Source organism: Gymnoscopelus microlampas, assembly GCF_963454915.1.
Source record: "Gymnoscopelus microlampas genome assembly, chromosome: 21".
Taxonomy (NCBI): domain Eukaryota; kingdom Metazoa; phylum Chordata; class Actinopteri; order Myctophiformes; family Myctophidae; genus Gymnoscopelus; species Gymnoscopelus microlampas.
Genome location: NC_139958.1, coordinates 34,552,596 through 34,570,573, shown reverse-complemented (window position 1 = coordinate 34,570,573; position 17,978 = coordinate 34,552,596). Strand labels below are relative to the sequence as shown.

Sequence of the window (17,978 nt, the reverse complement as noted above, 5' to 3'; positions counted from 1 at the left end):
AGGATAGCACAAGTTGGCTCTGAATGCTCTCCAATGGGACTCAGCCGGTATTTATACGGAAGACCCGGCACGCGCGTTCTGTGATTGGCTGTCGTTCAGGGACAAAAGTGACCCCTCCCCCTCCCCCCACAAGCACACCTCCTAGGACGCGTGCCTATAGAGAAGCTGTCCGAGGGAAGGATGGGCCAGTTCTGACTGAATGGATAAGATGCTGAAACTCCGTGACCTTTAATTGATGCCCTCTCAACTTCAGGAATAATTAATCCCGACACTTGGCCCAGACTCGTGCCATCAAAAGTTCATGTAGATTCGCAAGTCTGCCTAATTATTCCACGGAAACTGCACACTTGTCACAGTAAAGTCCTCAGTGTTCACTTTAAATCCTAGACAGCAGCCATTATGGCAGTAGGTCTACGTGGTTCCCAAACTTTTTAGCTCAAGAACCAAGAGAGAAATTAGACGTTGGTACCCAAACTAGTGAAAATAGCACAAGTGCACAACGCCATGCTTTGCTGCCTTTTCAGCTTGCAGATCGGCTATTTTCGGCTAAATTTCATTTATTCATGAAATTCTTTGGAAAAATAATTTATTTATTATATAATTCATGAAAAATGTTGCTTTTTTTGGGATTATTTGTTTTTATTTTTATGTTTTTACATTTACTCCTGACCCATAAAAATGTGTATGCGACTCACAAATGGGTCCCGAACCAGTGTTTGGGAAACAGTGCATTATGGAACCAAATGAACCCGGAGGATTTGAGTAAGATGGGAAACGTACAGACATTTTGCAGCGCAATCCCACCTGAATCATGCACAATATATATCACAGTATGCACAAACAAACTGCTCTTTGACATGATACATTTGACTCCACTTATTATGGTTGGCGTAGACCTACCTATATATATTATTATTGTTCTTATACAAAATATGCTATAAGTGTCAAGGATATTCCTCTTCGTTGTGTTCAGGTTGAACTCTATGGAACAATGACGCTGAATCTTTACTCAAGTAGCCTGCTGTAGCTACTTAAGTAGAATTTTGAGGGATTTTTACTTAACTGGAGTATTTCCATGTGTCTATACTTTTCTATACGTTTACTTATAGTCCACTACATTTCAGAGAATTAATTGAAAACTTTAGTCACTAGTTGCTTTGTAGATTTATTACAATGCCTCTCAATGCCATGCATTGTGAGACTGTAGATCAGCAATTTTTGTTGCGAGCTTATTTTAAACATTTGATAACTTGTGAAACATTCTGCATAATCATTATGCAGATTTCAGAATGTTTCACAAGTTATCAAATGTCTAAAAGTAAAAGTCCGGAATTAAAAATGTACTTGAGTAAAAGTAGCCTACAACATTATTTGTATCAACATTTAGCTACTTAAAGTAGGCTACCGAAAGTAATAGTAGGCTTTAATGAGTAGCTTACTTTTGGTACTTTAAGTACATTTTGATACCAACACTTTTGTAAATTTTGAATTCCGGACTTTTACTTGTAATGAGTAGGCTATTTCTACATTGCAGTATTTCTACTTTTACTCAAGTAAAACATGCAAGTACTTCTTCCACCACTGCGCTGAATAGGGCAATTTTTATGCAACAGATTATAGATAGTGGCACGCGCCGCTACTTTGCATGCGTAAAGACAGGAGCCAGACCTCACTGGAGGAGGCGCGTGGCAGCTGGAGGCGCGTGCGTGTCCTCCTTATCTCTGTGCCTGCATCACACTCTTCCATAGCAACCCGTGGAAGATACCATCTGTCGCTGGAAGGGGGGACGGGGACGGGGGGACACAAAGGAAACTCATGCCTGAAGATAAGTCAGCACCTGCTGTGCGTAATGGCCGCAGGTGATGCAGCCTGCAGTCCAGACCACCTCAAATAAAATATGTTTCTCTCACTTCAACAGAATATTGATACAGACAAATGTGCACTTATACTTTTTGACTATATGTAGCCTATTGGGCCTTTGTTTCTCAAAGTGGGGACCCCAAGGGTCCTTAGGTGGGGTACCAGGGGTCCCAAAATGTGTTAATAAAGCGTCACAATCATTTTAACCCCTTTAACCATATTTCATACCGTGGCTATATTAAAAAAATAGCAGATATACAAGCTCATAGCGTGGCACCGAGTGCTGCACTATGAGCTTGTAGATCTGCTATTTTTTAAAAATCGTGAAAATGTGCTCAAATCTTTGAGTATTTATATATTTAACATTTGTAACTACAATCTTTGCTTCTGGGGGTCCCTGGAACAAAATATTTTGAGATGGGGGTCCCGCAGCCAAATATATATCCTTTTGGGTGTCCTTGACATGCAAACGTTTGAGAACCAGGCAGCTGTATTAAGCTACTTATATTTTCTTCACAAAACTAAAATCAAAGATCGCATTATCATCCAAAGTGCATAGTAGGACTACTATAGACTTTGTGTGCTTTTTTAGCCAACAATTTGTTGTAAACGCACACTGTCCTGTGGCAACCCTAGGCTGCATATGGACGCGCACGCGTGGCTTGCCATTACAAACGCACACTTGAAGAATGGGCTACGGCTTTTAACTAATTTGCATCTGCACAAAGCCTCAGTCTCAGCCCATAGTGTGCTGCAGGTCAGCCAGACAAAAAGAGGCACACTGCTCCACCAACACCTGTCGCACACCGCGGGGAGGTGGGGCTCCGTGCCGGCAGATGTGCCCTCAGCAACAATACGGCCGTATCGACTTGCACGCGCCCTGCCTGTTGCCATGCATGCTGATCGAGAGCCTATATCAGCTGTGATCAAAGTTTGATTCAAAGGTTCTTTAGACATGTGATGTGTGTGTGTGTGAGTGACTCACTCCTTGATGGCTCAATGTTTGCAAACTTTGCAGCATGCAGACGTGGAGACAGAGAAAGCACTATCAACTGTGCACAAGGAATATAATGACCCAAAAATAAACAAATAGACTATCAGTGATTCTATGTGCCTCCACAACACATCTTAAAGATAAGGGGGTTTCTGTTGCATAATGACACACTTCTTTGATTGTTAGTAAACGTGTTTACAAGTCAGACTGAGGTGATTTGTATCTCTCCCTCCTTTGCAAGTCTGCATATGCCTGCAGTGTGGCGTGTGTTTGAGATAAGACTTTGTAGCCAGAGAGATCACTTGCTCACTAATAGACCACACAGTAAAATCCTCAGTGATACTTTATCATTATGGAGTACAAATGTAACCCAGCGGACCCTTTACGGGTCCATTTGGGTTACGTTTGTACACTCTCGGGGTTAAATTAACACTCGGGATTCGTGCTGTGCTAATAAAGCCCTCTTCTTTGGCATTCAGATTGAATTAAAACGCAGACAACAGATGAGAGAATGTAGAGACACGTAGACAATGAAGCGGCGCGCCCTGTGGGTCGGGGTTGACCTGGGTTGGTTGGTGGTGGATCGGGAGGGGGGGGGGGGGGGGGGGGGTCATAGCGACAGTCCTCCATCTGTCCCTCTGCTTTCTACACAGAACAATGGTGCTGAATCAATCACCGCCAACCTGTGTTGCCCTGTCACACTCTGGCCCCCTTTAATTACGCAGCAGCAGCAGACCTGTTTGTTGTTATGCAACGATATATATATATATATATATATATATATATATATATATATATATATATATATATATATATATATATATATATATATATATATATATAATGCGTGCGTGCGTGCACAAAACTTAACAGAAAATAGGATTGTGTTGCCAAACATTTACTTTCAATTATTACACTTTTGTAACATATTTAAAAACAAAAATGTGTAACAACAGCATAATATTGGGTTGGGATGTGCAGGTGAGATTTAGAGTTTATAAAGTTAATCTCACCCGCACAACAAAATATACAAAAAAAAACAAAACAATAGATACATAGTAGCTTTGAAAGAGAAAAAAGAAATATAGCCCGAACATGGAGGATATAGATTAAGCGCAGTAGAGATCTGACCGACTAAAGAAGACCAAATGCAACCAAACTATAAAGGGTCTTGTGTTGCAACGCTGGGGAATCTCTGGAAGTTTTGTTGATGTTTTACCAAATTAGGTCCATGTGGCCCCTCTATAGTCTCTGGGGTAAATAAATAAACCCATTCGAGGACAGCTGATGGCCACGTGGTCAGCATGGGCCAGCAGTGCAGCTTGTGCGGCAGCACGCACAGCGTCCTGGCACGCGCTGGTCATTTGCATTTGTATGGGGACTGTGATAATGGGGGTCTCTGCGCGCACAATAGGGTCCGTTTTTAGCCAGGCCTCTAGTCCTACAGATGGCATCTTCCACCTGCCCTCTCTCTCCAGCATGGGGCTGGCTGCATGGGGGATGGGGCGCCTTCTGCAGTGTTTCTGCAAAAAGCACTTATACTTTCACCAACAACTTTTTGAGTTTTAGTTTCATCCTGAGATTAAATTAGATTTAATACTTTATTTGCAGTTTGCAAAAGCACAGCATGAAGGTCTGCAAGGATTTTATTTTGAGGTGATATATTTCTTCATGGGTCAAATTTGAAGCATATTCATAGGACTATTAGGGCTACAAATAAACATAATATGCTTGGGTCTCAAAAAAAAAGAAAAAGAAAGAAAGAAAAAAAATGCACTATTTCATGCATGTGTGTTGATAGAATCATAGCAAGAGACTGCATAAAAACAAAGCAGTGAATTCATATAATTTCTAGACGAAACTATATTCTTTTTAGTTGTGCAGAAGACCTATTATGCCAGAACGTGGCTCGGTGACCCCTATCAATCTGCCACGAGCCAAAGTGTGACAATGACATTAGCATACCAATACACCATTCAGGCTGACCAATCAGAGTGCAGCTTCTTTCATGGAGCCACACGAGAGCCAATGTATAAAAGCGCAACACACAGGGACTAGAGACACTGCTTTCTCGGATTTGCTTTCCGACAACACACACCATCTCTCTCTCTCTACAACTTCTTCCCTTGTGGAATACTTTTGAAACTCTCAACTTCTTCTTCCCTTTGTGGAATACTTTTTGACTGATCATCATGACTCTTGAGGAGGTTCTCATCCAGGCCACCGAAGCCGATCGTGCCCAGTGCAGCGGCCAAGCCCTGGAGGACGTTCTCGTCTCCGCCAAGGACAACGACTGCTTGACCGTCGGTGTCTACGAATCCGCCAAAATTATGAACACTATGTAAGTATGAGCTTCTCGAACACTATGCTATTGATGCACAGAAACAATGACCGTTTTCACGATTTCCTAATTCGAATCCCATTTGAATTTGTGCTCATTGCTTTTATTTTTTTGTCTCCACAGTGATCCGGACAACGTGTCTTTCTGTGTCCTGGCCATCGATGAGGAGTATGAGTGCGACATCGCCCTCCAGATCCACTTCACCCTCATCCAGTCCTTCTGCTTTGACAACGACATCAGCATCGTCAGAGTCAGCGACGTGCAGCGCCTGGTCGAGATCGTTGGCGACAAGGACAAACAGCTAGAAGATGCTCACTGTGTCCTTATCACGGTATGTGTTTGAACGACAAAGTATACTCGAATGTTTTACTTCAATATCTGTGCAGTAGAAGTATTGGAAAGACTCCAGTAAAGTAAAAGTACCTCAAAATTGTATTTAGTTACAGTAGGCTACTTGAGTAAATGTACTTAGTTACTTTACACCACTGCTCTTTGGAAGTGTTTTGTTGCTAACCAAGCTTTCCTCTTTTTCTTTCAACAGAACCCAGCTGATGGTTCTTGGGAGGACCCAGCCATGGAGAAGCTGCACCTGTTCTGTGAGGAGAGCCGCAGTCTGAACGACTGGGTGCCTGAGATCACCCTCCCTGAGCGCTGATCGGGGAGTTCACACTCTCTCTTCGTTTTAAAATGGAAATACTCATCCTACTGAGCAGGATGACACTGTTTTCTACACATCCCTGGATGGATACTCCTGAGGAGGATTCAAAATCCATGGGCAAAGCTGACCGGCGCCGGCCCCGAGGAGGGCCGCCCCGCTGGCAGCGAACCGTCGCCTCTTGTCCCGTCCATACCAAGATGACTCTCATTCTTTATGTGAATGAGGTCAGGTATGCCACGAGAGCGACACATCGACCCTCATTCTTTGTGTGGATGAGGTCTGGAGAGAAAGGAGAAAGTGATGAGCTCTGCGTCCCTGTGTGTCGTTCACACACAGAGCGGAGGCATCACACGCATATCTGACGCACGCGCAGCAGGAGAAGAAGCGGTGCTGAGAAAGAGACATTCTTTAAAAAGAGACTTTTTGAGATGTTCTCTCTCGCTGATCAACAACCATGCAGCGACATGTTTCCCACTTTCCAGAATTGTCTTAATTCTCTAAAGGTTTCACTTTAGAAATTTAATGATGACAAAATTAATGAAAATATTAAACTGAAGAAGAAAAAAAAAAGATTTAGCTCTAAAGGTTTCACTTTAGATGTCTAATGACTAATGTCCAATATCTTGAGAAAAAAAAAACGTTTAAAAAAAAGATAATTTATAATGCTCTAAAGGTTTAACTTTAGAAGGATTCACTGTACTTATAAAAAAAGAAAAAAAGCCAACTAATTTATATAAATTCTTGTACGAATTTGACATTGATTATTTTTGGAAAAATGTGACAAGCGACAAATGTATAACTTTTCACTTTAGAATTGTTGACATGTAATCGAATATCCAACAGAAATGAAAATGAATATTAATTCAATAATAAAACTACGAAAAGAAAAAAAAAGTTTTGTGTCATGTGTTGTGTTCAATGTTTGAGCGGACTGACTTATTAGTTGAAAAGGATTTCTCTTTTCTTTGGACAGTGTGTTTGGGGACCTGAGGCAGCAAATTTGCATTAAGGCAGCGCGCATGCGCTTCATGTGCAATGAAAACAGCCGATCGGCAAGCTCACAACGCCTTGCTTGGCAAGGCGTTGTGAGCTTGCAGATCGGCTGTTTTCCTAGCCCATGCAGCCAGCCAGCCAGCCAGCCAACACACTCATCTGCATGTGTATAGCCTAATTAAATCCTCTGTGTGTAGGGGCCATAGAACCACGGGCTGGCGGGGGCAGCACAATAGCAGCGCGCGTCCAGGCTGTCAAATGCAGCGGTCATCCGCACAGAGCGCCTATTGTCTGTCCCCACTCCCCCGGCAGATGTCTCCGTACCCACGCCGCACCATCTGCCACTTTCCTGCAGGTGGGGGTCGGGGGAGGGGAGGTCCTGGACTTTTTCAGTGCCAAAAGGGGGCCGGGGGTTGGGCTGGTTTGGTCCGGTTGTACTATAGAGAGGTCCCCGGGCCAGCTGCTGTTCTTCTCCCCCCTATTGTCTACTACTGGGACGGGGGTCTTGTCAGGCACTAGTGAAAAACCATGTGTTGCCATCTCGGCTTATTATAAGCGAATTTGGGTTTCTTTGACTGTGAAGCTGCTTGTACAAATTGGCAGTTGTGTTTCAAAAATATTCCAAATATTACACACCTTATTGCAAGAGTTTTTGAAAATAGCCAATGCATATATAGGTTTAAAGTGCTCATGAGGCCTAGCTGCTTCTTTTGGGCTTGTTTTCCTAGACCTGGTTGCTTATTTCTATCATACAATTTGGCAACACTGAGTGAAACTTTTAGTAAACAAATCCCCAGGGAGAGTCTGCTGCAGGCACAGTGCTGCCAAGTCAGCTCTGTTTGAGTGCAGACAGTATAGTAGTGCATGTTCATCATGAGTTAAACCATGAAGTTCTTACCAAAAAAATATGTAAAGTTAATGTTAAGTTTGAGCTTAAGGTTTTTTTTTCAGGGACCTGGCTTACTAATGACTAATTAGGCCTATCCACACCATGATAAAACATTAAAATACAGGTTTTGAGAAAAGCACATTTCATGCATATGCTTTCTAAAGGTAGCTACTTTACTTTGGTATGGAGTCCATAATGTGTCCAATCAATAGGCACGTTCTACCTCGCGCACACACACACACACACACACACACACACACACACACACACACACACACACACACACACACACACACACACACACACACACACACACACACACACACACACACACACACACACACACACACACACACACACACACACACAATTTGTGATACATTGATAGAAACATTGATAGAAACATTGCATAATTTATCAATTTATTTTTAATATAAAAAAATATGAAAATCATCACAAAATATTTGATAGGCTACTCAGATAATGATCACTTAATGCAGAATATAAAAAAGTATTTATTTTCATCAGCCAAGGTAGAATAATTTATTCTATAAGTATTAAAGCATAAAATACTTTAAAAAGTGCAATGCAAAGAAAGCTGTGATGGCGCCTCACTGAAGCGTCTCTCATGAAAGCACACACAACTTGGAGGAGTGTCTCAGCCCTCTGTAGGCCTTGAGGCTCTCCCTCTTGGGGTCTCGCACCATGCCTCGGACCACGGGGGTGGTCTCGCAGCCCCTCCTCTTCTGGGCCCGGTGCAGGAGGACGCGGTAGACCCCGGTCACGGGGCTCCGGCTGTTACCGGGGTCTTTGTCGCGCACGAGCTCCGCCGTCAGACCCAGCTCCTCCAGGCAGGCCCTCACCTCGTCGTCCAGCTCGCCGGGCTCCGAGTCCAGCAGGCGGCGGGGGCTCGGGGGGTCCGAAGAACCCTCCGGACCGCCCCACGACCAGGGGAACTCCACGGGCAGCAGCCACTCGCAGCCCAGCATCTGGTCCAGGGCGTAGCGGTCCGGCGGCGCCGGCCTCAGCGCCCCCTTGATCAGCCTCTGGCACGGGCCGGGCACCCAGGGCGGCACGGCGTAGTCGCCGTTGAGGATGCAGCGCCGCAGCGTGCCCATGGTGACGGCGCGGAACGGCATGGCCCCCGTCACCATGAAGAAGAGCAGGACGCCCATGGCCCACACGTCCACCGGCGGGCCCACGTAGGAGTCGTCCCGGAAGAGCTCCGGGGCGGCGTAAGGGGGCGAGCCGCAGAAGGTGTCCAGGATCTCGTCGCGGCGGGAGACGCGCGTGCTGAAGCCGAAGTCGGCCACCTTCACGCAGCCGGAGCTGGTGAAGAGGACGTTCTCCGCCTTCAGGTCCCGGTGGATGATGTGGTTGTTGTGCTGCACGCAGAAAAAAAAACATTTGGCTTGGTGTTTAATACGTGCCGAGGTAACTACAACTAAACAGATAACTCTTCAGAAACTTTATGTATTTCAAACATTTTAGTACTTTTACTTTTGGTACTTTAAGTATATTTCGATGCCAATACTTTTGTAATTTTACTCAACATTTTGAACACAGGCCTTTTACTTGTAACAGAGTAGTTTTTATATTGTGGTATTGCTACTTTTACATACAGTAGGTAAAGTACTTCTTCCACCACTGCAGTTAACACACATGAGGTGATGATTAGTCCTGAATAATGCATGCATAGAGATGTTAAGCGTACGATTTAGTATCCCATCCATAGAAATCACTCGTATATCTTTATATTTTTTAATTATGCTTTTCACAACAGAGTTAGCCCCCAAATCCAAATGGCAATGTAATGCTTGTTATGCCAAAATGCCTTCTCTACTAGCCTTTCTGCTTTGGGCCACATGAGAACCTAAGAGTGCAGAGTGAAGACGTCAAGATGGATTGCTGCTGACCCTGCCATTCCAGATGACCTACACTACTTCTACCAGTGATGGAAGAAGTACTCGAAGAAGTACTAGATTTGGGACTTCAGTAAAAGTAGCAATACCAGAGTGCAATAAAAATATGACTTAAGTAAAAGTACATGCAGAATGCCCATTTCAGAATAATATATTATGTCATGTTATTGGACACTAATTATTGATCTGTAATGCACTTAAGCCCTACGTTATACTTTGGTTGTTCGAGAATAGCCGATCTACAAGCTCACAATGCATTGCATCGTGACACATTGTGTAAATCTGCTATTTTAAATCATTTGATAAATTAATCAATAATCAAAATCTGCAAAGTAACTAGTAACTAAACCTGTAGTGGAGTAGAAGTAAAGTATCAACAAATGGAAATACTCAGGTAAAGTTGTACTTAAGTACAATACTTGAGTAAAGGTACAGTTACTATCCACCACTGACTACTACTTTTTTGCAACTTTTCTATTACACACTAACCAAATGCCTCATGGCACACAGGATCTGGGCGAAGACGATCTTGCAGTCGGTGTCGGACATCTTGCCCTCGTCGCAGATCCTGGTGTGGAGGTCCCCGCCTCCGGCGTACTCCATCACCAGGAAGAGGCGGGCGGGGGTCTCCACCACCTCGTACAGACGCACCACGTTGGGGTGCTGCAGGCTCTCCATGCTGCAGATCTCCCTCGGCAGCAGACGCTGGGCCTCCGGGTTCAACCCGGTCTTCTCCAGCACCTTCAGGGCCACCTTGTCTGATGCGACAAAAACGGCGACACATGCGGTAGAAGAAGAGTGCACGGTTTATGTGTCGTTTCGTTCATTATGCTCGTACAGTACACCGAACTCTCATTGACTTCAATGCATTCCGTCAAACTTCCAAGTTCTGGCTTCAGTTGTGCCTGGAACAGTGGTTCTCAAACTTTTTCATGCATGTCAAGGACCCCCAAAATGCTATGTATTTGGCCGCGGGACCCCCATCTCAAAATATTTTGTTCCAGGGACCCCCAGAAGCACAGATTTGAGCTACAAATGATCACTTTATAAATTAGTATATTCAAAGGTTTGCATAAACTTTCATGGTTTTTCAAAAATAGCAGATCTACATAATGCGCATTGTGAGCTTGTAGATCTGCTATTTTCAAAAGATTTGTATACATTTTAAAACTTGAAATGGGACATTCTGCATAATGAGTACTCTTACTTTTGGTACTTTAAGTACATTTTGATGCCAATGCTTTTGTACTTTTACTCAAGTACATTTTGAATTCCGGACTTTTACTTGTAACAGAGTATTTCTATATTGCAGTATTGATACTTGTAAAACATTTGAGTACTTTTTAAGTACAACAAGGATAACGTTCATGGTGATTATTAATTACCTCTGGTAAGGGCGTGGAATGCCAGTTTGACCTTGGAGAAGGTCCCATAGCCAATCTCCCCTCGCACCTTGTAGAAGCCCACCCTGCGGCCAATGATCAGCTCCTTGATGGTCTTCTGGTCTTTGCACATGTCTGTGGTGAGCTTCTGCAGGGGAGTGAGCTTCACCGTCTGCTCTGCCTCCTCATCCTCGATGGAGCTGTCACTCAGACTGTAGAGGCTGTGGCGCCTCCTCCTGGTCATTACCTGGTACTCCTTCCCAGGCATTTTTCTCCCTTCTTCTATTTACAGCAGTGGAGCGACCAGGGCATCCTAAAACAGAGGTTTGACAGGTTGTTATATTCAGTGGTGGAAAAACGTACTCAAATGTTTTACTTACAATGGGGGAAATAAGTATTGAACGCGTCATCTTTTTTCTCAGTATGTATTACCAAAGATTCAATTCATAGGATATTTCTACCAGACATTAACTCAAGTAATCCACACATGAAAAGAAATCACAACATACAAGTCCATAAATAATAATTATGTGTAATTAAGTGCCATAACACCGGAAAAAAGGATTGAACACGCTAACTGAAATTAATGTAATACTTGTGGAGAAGCCTTTGTTTGTAATGACAGCTTCAAGACACTTCTTGTATGTAGTAACTAATCGCCCACACTGCTCAGGTGTGATTTTGGCCCATTCCGCCACACAGATTGTCTTTAAATCTCAGAGATTATTTAGTGCCATCTGGTGAAAAAAAAAATCTGGCTGCGAATGTCTTGAGAGACCTATTTGCTTTTATCCATCATCAGATGTTTCTTGTGTGACTGCTTGTCACACAAGAAACAAAACAACCTTTTATAGCCCATCAATTTGCACTAACCCAGCTAATGTGTTTTTCTTGCACAAATTGGAGGTAGAAATACTAATTACTTATGGAAATTAGATGGCCAATTGCCTTTCGTTGCCTAAGTATACTGCTTTTTTGTGGTGTGTTCAACACTTTTTTCATGTGCCATTCCACTTTATGCCACATACAATTATTTGTGGACTTTACTTTTGTAATGTTTTTACATGTGTGGAATTCTTGAGTTCATACCAATGTCTGGTAAAACAAATGATGTGAATAGTGTCATTGGAAATATATTTACTGGGAAAAAAGTTGATGCGTTCAATACTTCATTTACCCATTGTAAGTAAAAGTATCAATACTGCAAATAAACAAGTATAATACTGTTACAAGTAAAAGTCCGGAATTCAACATTTACTTGAGTGAAAGTACAAAAGTATTGGTATCAAAATGCACTTAAAGCACCAAAAGTAGGAAGTACTCTTTATGCAGAATGTCCCATTTCACAAGTTATCAATTTGATTAAAATCCTTTGAAAATAGCAGATCTACAAGCTCACAATGCATCGCATGAGTTAAATTTTTTATGACCTACTCTGTAAATCACTTTGAGCTGCATTCATGTCATGAAAGGTGCTATATAAATAAAGTTTATTATTATTATTATTATGGAAACAGTAGAGGTTAGAGGTACAGTCATAGCTTTACCTGAAAAGTCAGATATGATGTAAACATTATAAAGATACATGCTCTGAGAATGCAAGAAAAATAAATGCTCGCAAGAATACCAAATAAGTACTATTACATCTATAAACAAAAACAACATGCATGAGATTTGTTTGTGAAACTCAAAATAATACACAGTAATAAGTGTACAAAGTTACCATACACGGTCATATTGTACACTGCATTTTACTTTAATGCCTAAACCTTATGTGAAGTATAATTTAAGCAAAAGACAACGATCTTTCTGTGCACAAATACGGTCAGGAACATTACCATTAGCTCTGGAGACTGGCAGGTTTAATGCCACTCCAGAGGAAGAGAGATACTGTTTGTTTTGTGAACTTGGTGAAATTGAAAATGAGTTTTTTTTCAAGCATAAAACCGGAAGGGTCGAAACGTTGTATACTACCTGTTTGTAATAAATAAATAACCTTTGGAGCATAAAAAAGTGAGATGCGAGCCCCGCTTTGTTCTCACTTTGTGTGCAGGACACGGAAATAAAATGATCTATCTACTGCATGTACAGTATTTTTATTTTTTTTACTTTAATTTTTTATCCCACGATTTTGTAACCCCATTTTTTACACCCAGTGCCAATTGTCTATGTAATCCTGGGCACTACCTTCCCTCTGCCAACCTAGGGAGGCCAGGGCCGAGCTCATGCCTCCTTCAATGCATGAGAGCCAACTGACCTTCTTATCACCCGACAGGGGAGAGTTTCCCTGGTTGGACATAGCGCGTGGAAGGAACACGTTATTCCAACCAGTTCCTTTCCCCTCCATCAGGCGCCCCGGCTGGCCAGGGGGAGGCAGTATAGTGACCAGGATTACTGCATGTTTTTGTGAGGGTATCTACCCTAGGAGACACGGGGAGAACTGCATACAGTATTTTCTAACTAAACTTATTTTTCTGGGTATTCTGCAGAAATAGGCAAACATTTAATGAAAATAGACGAAAATTCAGCAAAAATAGCAGATCCACAAGCTCACGCGTAGTGAGCTTGTAGATCGTCTCTTTTCTCTATTTGATGTACAACAAAGTATATAGGCTTTAGGTCTCACCAAGGCTCCACAGTTGTTGCATCCAAACACATCCGTAGTATCCATGGCAACAAAAAGGCTCAGTACATCCCTTGACTCAGTAGGACATTGAAAATGACATCCATCAACCCTGGCTCCTCTTCTTCGATGACATGCTGATGCCCAGAATCCATTTGCGTTACTATTCTCTGATTATGTGAGAACGCTGTATTCCAGAGAGAAGTAACGTATTGTTATGTTTTCAGCCCCAGATCTCCTCTTGTTACTCCACACACACACACACTGGCTGGCAGGCAGGCATCACCCGGTCCTCTCTCTATGCCTTCACCTGAGACAAGGCAGACACTCACCAGTCAACTCTATCTCTGTGCAGTAGGCCTCCTCCTCCACCTCCGTCAGATTAGGGATTAAAGGTGGTTTCATGAATTCTAATCCTGGCTTTATTTAGGTCTTCCCCCGATCCCTTTAAATGGCTAACGTTTGGTGCCGAGAGCTTGAGAACAAATGTGCTCACACACAAACTAATTGTCTTGCTGTTCAACGTGGCTCAATAGAATAGAATAGAAATATTTAGTCGATTGGTGGTATGGTAGATGCCACCGTAATGGCGTGGGTACTCTGACAACGGGTGGGTACTTCTGCCTTCCTCAGTAGCTGCATTCATGCAGGCATTGAGTACATGGGGCAAAACATGTGATATACAGTATAACACACATATGCGGGTGGTTGATGATACTTTACATTTGATGATCTTTTATATTTATTGTAGTTTATGATGCACAAGGGGAAATAACTACTAACTATATAACTAAAAGTGCTGCTCCTATGTAGCGCGAAATCCACGTTCCTAGAATCAGGATGACCTCTTGGTTGATATGGTCAGAGATCAGTCCTTATGCAATAGCATTACCTGATGTACCCAGAGAGAGAGAGATTAGCTTGTCTGCCCGCTAGACACACTTGGAGCAGCAGAAATAAAAGGATTATGGAGCGGGAGCAGCAATCCTACAAACTGTCACTCCTATTCAGGTGTGCTTTCCTTATAAGCTTAGGAAACTAAGTAAGCCTTGCCGAGCCATGCGGGCCCATACATACGGCACATCTATCTCCTGTTTCTGTAGCGTGAGGTGGCTTGATGTACAAGTACACCCCCTGGACATGGCGCTAGTGTGTCGCGGCGATTTATCCCAAATCCAACCCTTGACGCAGAGTGCCAAGCAGGAAAGCATTGGGTACCATTTTTTATAGTCTTTGGTATGACACGGCCGGGGAATCAAACCCGACCTCCCAATCTCAGGGCGGACCATGAATAGGAATACACATAGAAAAGTGGTTTTAAAAGTGAGGTCCGGGGACCCCCAAGGTAACTGAGGAGGTACCAATATCAACGCTAGGAATCTATTTATCATTTACGATTGTGACGTTTGCAGAAACATCAGGGACCCAATAGGACAGAAGTGTACTGGGATATTCTTCTAAGCAGGGACAACCCAGTTAGTACCTTTCTACACCTGACAGATTGAAAGTACATGCCTCATTTACTCAAAGTTATTATCATCAAGGAAAAATGGTTGATCAATAAAATGATAGAGGTAAAGGAACAAAGTGTGCTAATTTGACACAGACTTCATGATAGCAATTGCTGTATTATACACACCAAACGTATTTTGGCATTGCCTTTGTGAAAATATCTCACAACCGACTGAAAGTATCACTTGTGGTGCAGGACCGTATATAAAGCCTGTAGGCCTACATATTATTTTTTACATAACCACTTTTAAAAACAAAAAAGTCACATAGTCGACGAACATTCCTCAAACGTTGTGCAAGTACAATTAAAGGAGCACTTTCAAAATTATTTAAATATTCATTTACTAATGATGCAAGAATGGGTTCTATTTCTCCTGGAATCCCCACCTATGATGTCATAGGCAGGTTTCAGAACTGTCCACAGCCCACTTCTGAGATGCAGAGGAAGGAGGCAGAAAATGGTGCCGTCATGAACAGTGAGGACCAATTATATAAGATACGGTTGAAAATGGGTGAAGCACTCGTTTAACTGTACAGATGATTAAATCACAACTGCTACAGTTAATTCAGCTTCCTCTCCAAAAGAATAAACTATGGGATGTTCTGGCCGCACATATGAACACAGTAAAATCCTGATAGTGTGTACACAATAACTGGTCCATTTGGTTACATTTGATTCCCTGAAAATGTAATGAGGATTTTACATTATTCTACCTCAACTAATTTTAAGACGCAGCGTCACTGTGTCTCTCAATTGCACTGTAAGTCGCTTATAATTCATTAACTGTCAATCGGGACAGGTTAAATAGATTTAATTGAATGAGTTGATCTTGCGCTGCCTCAAGCTGCTGTCTGGCCTCAGTGGCCTGTCATGCCTCACAGCGCCCTGTAAGTGGAAAATCAGTCTGAGCTCATTGGATTAAAAGTCCTCCAGCAGGAACATTGGGTGAAGCGCCTGCATGACTCTGCTGTAATCTGTACACTAGTCACCTGCAGCAGTCCCCAGATCTCCTATCCACGGCGCGTGACACGGGCAAGTGTTACACGTTATTGCAGTAATAATGTATTATTTAAAGCTACAATCTATTTGTTTTGTGTCCTCAAAACGTATAGATTGAGGTAATTGCAACTCTATCACCCAGGAATGAAAAAAATCAAACAAACATCTACCTCTCATTCAAGATGAATCCCTGTTGGCCAGCTGGGCCCAGGGGAGACATTTGACTAAGGAGCTTCATGCACAGTAGTTGGTGTCCTACCTGACCACTGCAGATGTGCTAATTATATTGTGTTAGCATACTCTACAACAGTGGTTCTCAAACCGTTTCATGCCAGGGACCCCCAAATTGATATATATTTGGCCACGGACCCCCATCTGAAAATATGTTGTGCCAGGGACTCCCAGATGCAAAGATCTGTGTTAAAATGTTCGCTTTAAAAGAAATACATTCAAAGATTTGCACAAATCTTCAAGATTTTTCAAAAATAGCAGATCTAAGCTTGTATATCTGCTATTTTTGAATAGCCAAAGTATAAAAGGTTAAAATTATTGTGACGCTATACTAACACATTTTGCTGGGGACCCTCTGGAACCCCCCCAAGGACCCCTGGGGGTCCCCGGACCCCACTTTGAGAACCAATGCTCTACAATGCATATTGATTAAAATAACGTTTCATTCATTCAAATAGGTTCTGGAGTGACGGCGACGCCACGTATTATAAAATACATTGCGTGTGAACGCCTGTTAACTATAAGAACAACAAAACAACAACACATCTCACACCTCAACAGCCATTATCACTGCATAATGCAAACAAACACAGAACAAGTTCATCAGAACCAACAATTAACAAACCAAAAGAATGACACACTCACACTGGCCTACAAAGACTAATTCATATGTTCTCAAACGAAAACAACGCAACACATTTTTGTTTTCAGAATCCATTGCCGTTGTACCAGACACGGCCACTCGATTAAGTATTTAATTAGCCCAAAGGATGACATTAGCTACTAAGACCAGGAGAGGCTGAATTACAGCTAAATCTTATATCCTCTTAAAATGGTTGTCATTGAATGCCCTGGCACACTGGTATGTCCCAATCTCCCAGTTCTCCTCTAGTAAGCACTGTAGTATCTGAGGACACACATGGCGTGCATCTCAGATCCTTAAATCAAATCCTCATTTCCTACACTTGCATCCTTTCCTTGCGTGTTAGTCCCTCCCACTAAGGAAGCATGTAGGAAATAAGAAGAGGAGAGGGGAAAGGAGGACATTTTGTTTAGAGAAGTGGGACGTAAATTCCACTGAAATGTCAGTTCCTTGTTGCTTGACTACTAGTGATGTTTCCTATTAATCCTATTTCCTATGTCCTATGTCCTATGTCCTTCGAGCAGGAATAAAAGACTTGACAAAATGGCCGAATGACTTCAACTTAGTGTAGGAGCTAGGATGTAGGAGATAGGACAGATCAGAATAAGGAACTGAGATGCACCCATGCAGTTAATCCATTCATGGCATGCACAATGCGTGCATGTGTATTGCCCCAGACAAGACACAGCCCCAACAGCTCTGCCAGTAGAGCTTAGCTCTATTGGCACGGTGAGTTGGGCGTCGGGTTGCCGAGTGGGAGACTGCATGGGGCTTGATCCCAGCTCGGTGCAAATCTCCACACACACACACACAGACACACACACACACACACACACACACACACACACACACACACACACACACACACACAATCTCCAACTGATACTGCTAAAAGAGTAGCATGTTCAATCAAGCTGTCGTACCTTTTTG

At 42.8% G+C, this 17,978-nt stretch overlaps 2 protein-coding genes across 2 annotated transcripts; one reads left to right on the top strand and one right to left on the bottom strand.

Annotated features, from left to right (window-relative positions):
- Positions 1 to 4,941: 4,941 nt before the first annotated feature.
- On the top strand, positions 4,942 to 6,128 carry LOC311037569 (growth arrest and DNA damage-inducible protein GADD45 gamma-like). Its single transcript, XM_084046783.1, has 3 exons — positions 4,942 to 5,195; positions 5,319 to 5,526; positions 5,737 to 6,128. Exons 1-3 carry the CDS (start codon positions 5,047 to 5,049, stop codon positions 5,848 to 5,850), a joined length of 471 nt encoding a protein of 156 aa, XP_083902909.1. The 5' UTR covers positions 4,942 to 5,046; the 3' UTR covers positions 5,851 to 6,128.
- A 2,233-nt stretch (positions 6,129 to 8,361) lies between these two features.
- On the bottom strand, positions 8,362 to 11,307 carry nim1kb (NIM1 serine/threonine protein kinase; the record flags this gene model as incomplete). Its single annotated transcript, XM_084046316.1, has 3 exons — positions 8,362 to 9,120; positions 10,147 to 10,415; positions 11,043 to 11,307. 3 exons carry the CDS (start codon positions 11,305 to 11,307, stop codon positions 8,362 to 8,364), a joined length of 1,293 nt encoding a protein of 430 aa, XP_083902442.1.
- Between the last annotated feature and the right edge of the window lie 6,671 nt (positions 11,308 to 17,978).

What these genes read in the sequence shown, in the direction of transcription:
- LOC311037569 (XM_084046783.1), top strand. Translation starts at nt 5,047, where the DNA reads ATGACTCTTGAGGAGGTTCTCATCCAGGCCACCGAAGCCGATCGTGCC. An exon ending in GCCAAAATTATGAACACTAT is followed by an intron (nt 5,196 to 5,318) that starts GTAAGTATGAGC and finishes TTGTCTCCACAG; the next exon opens with TGATCCGGACAACGTGTCTT. An exon ending in CTCACTGTGTCCTTATCACG is followed by an intron (nt 5,527 to 5,736) that starts GTATGTGTTTGA and finishes TTCTTTCAACAG; the next exon opens with AACCCAGCTGATGGTTCTTG.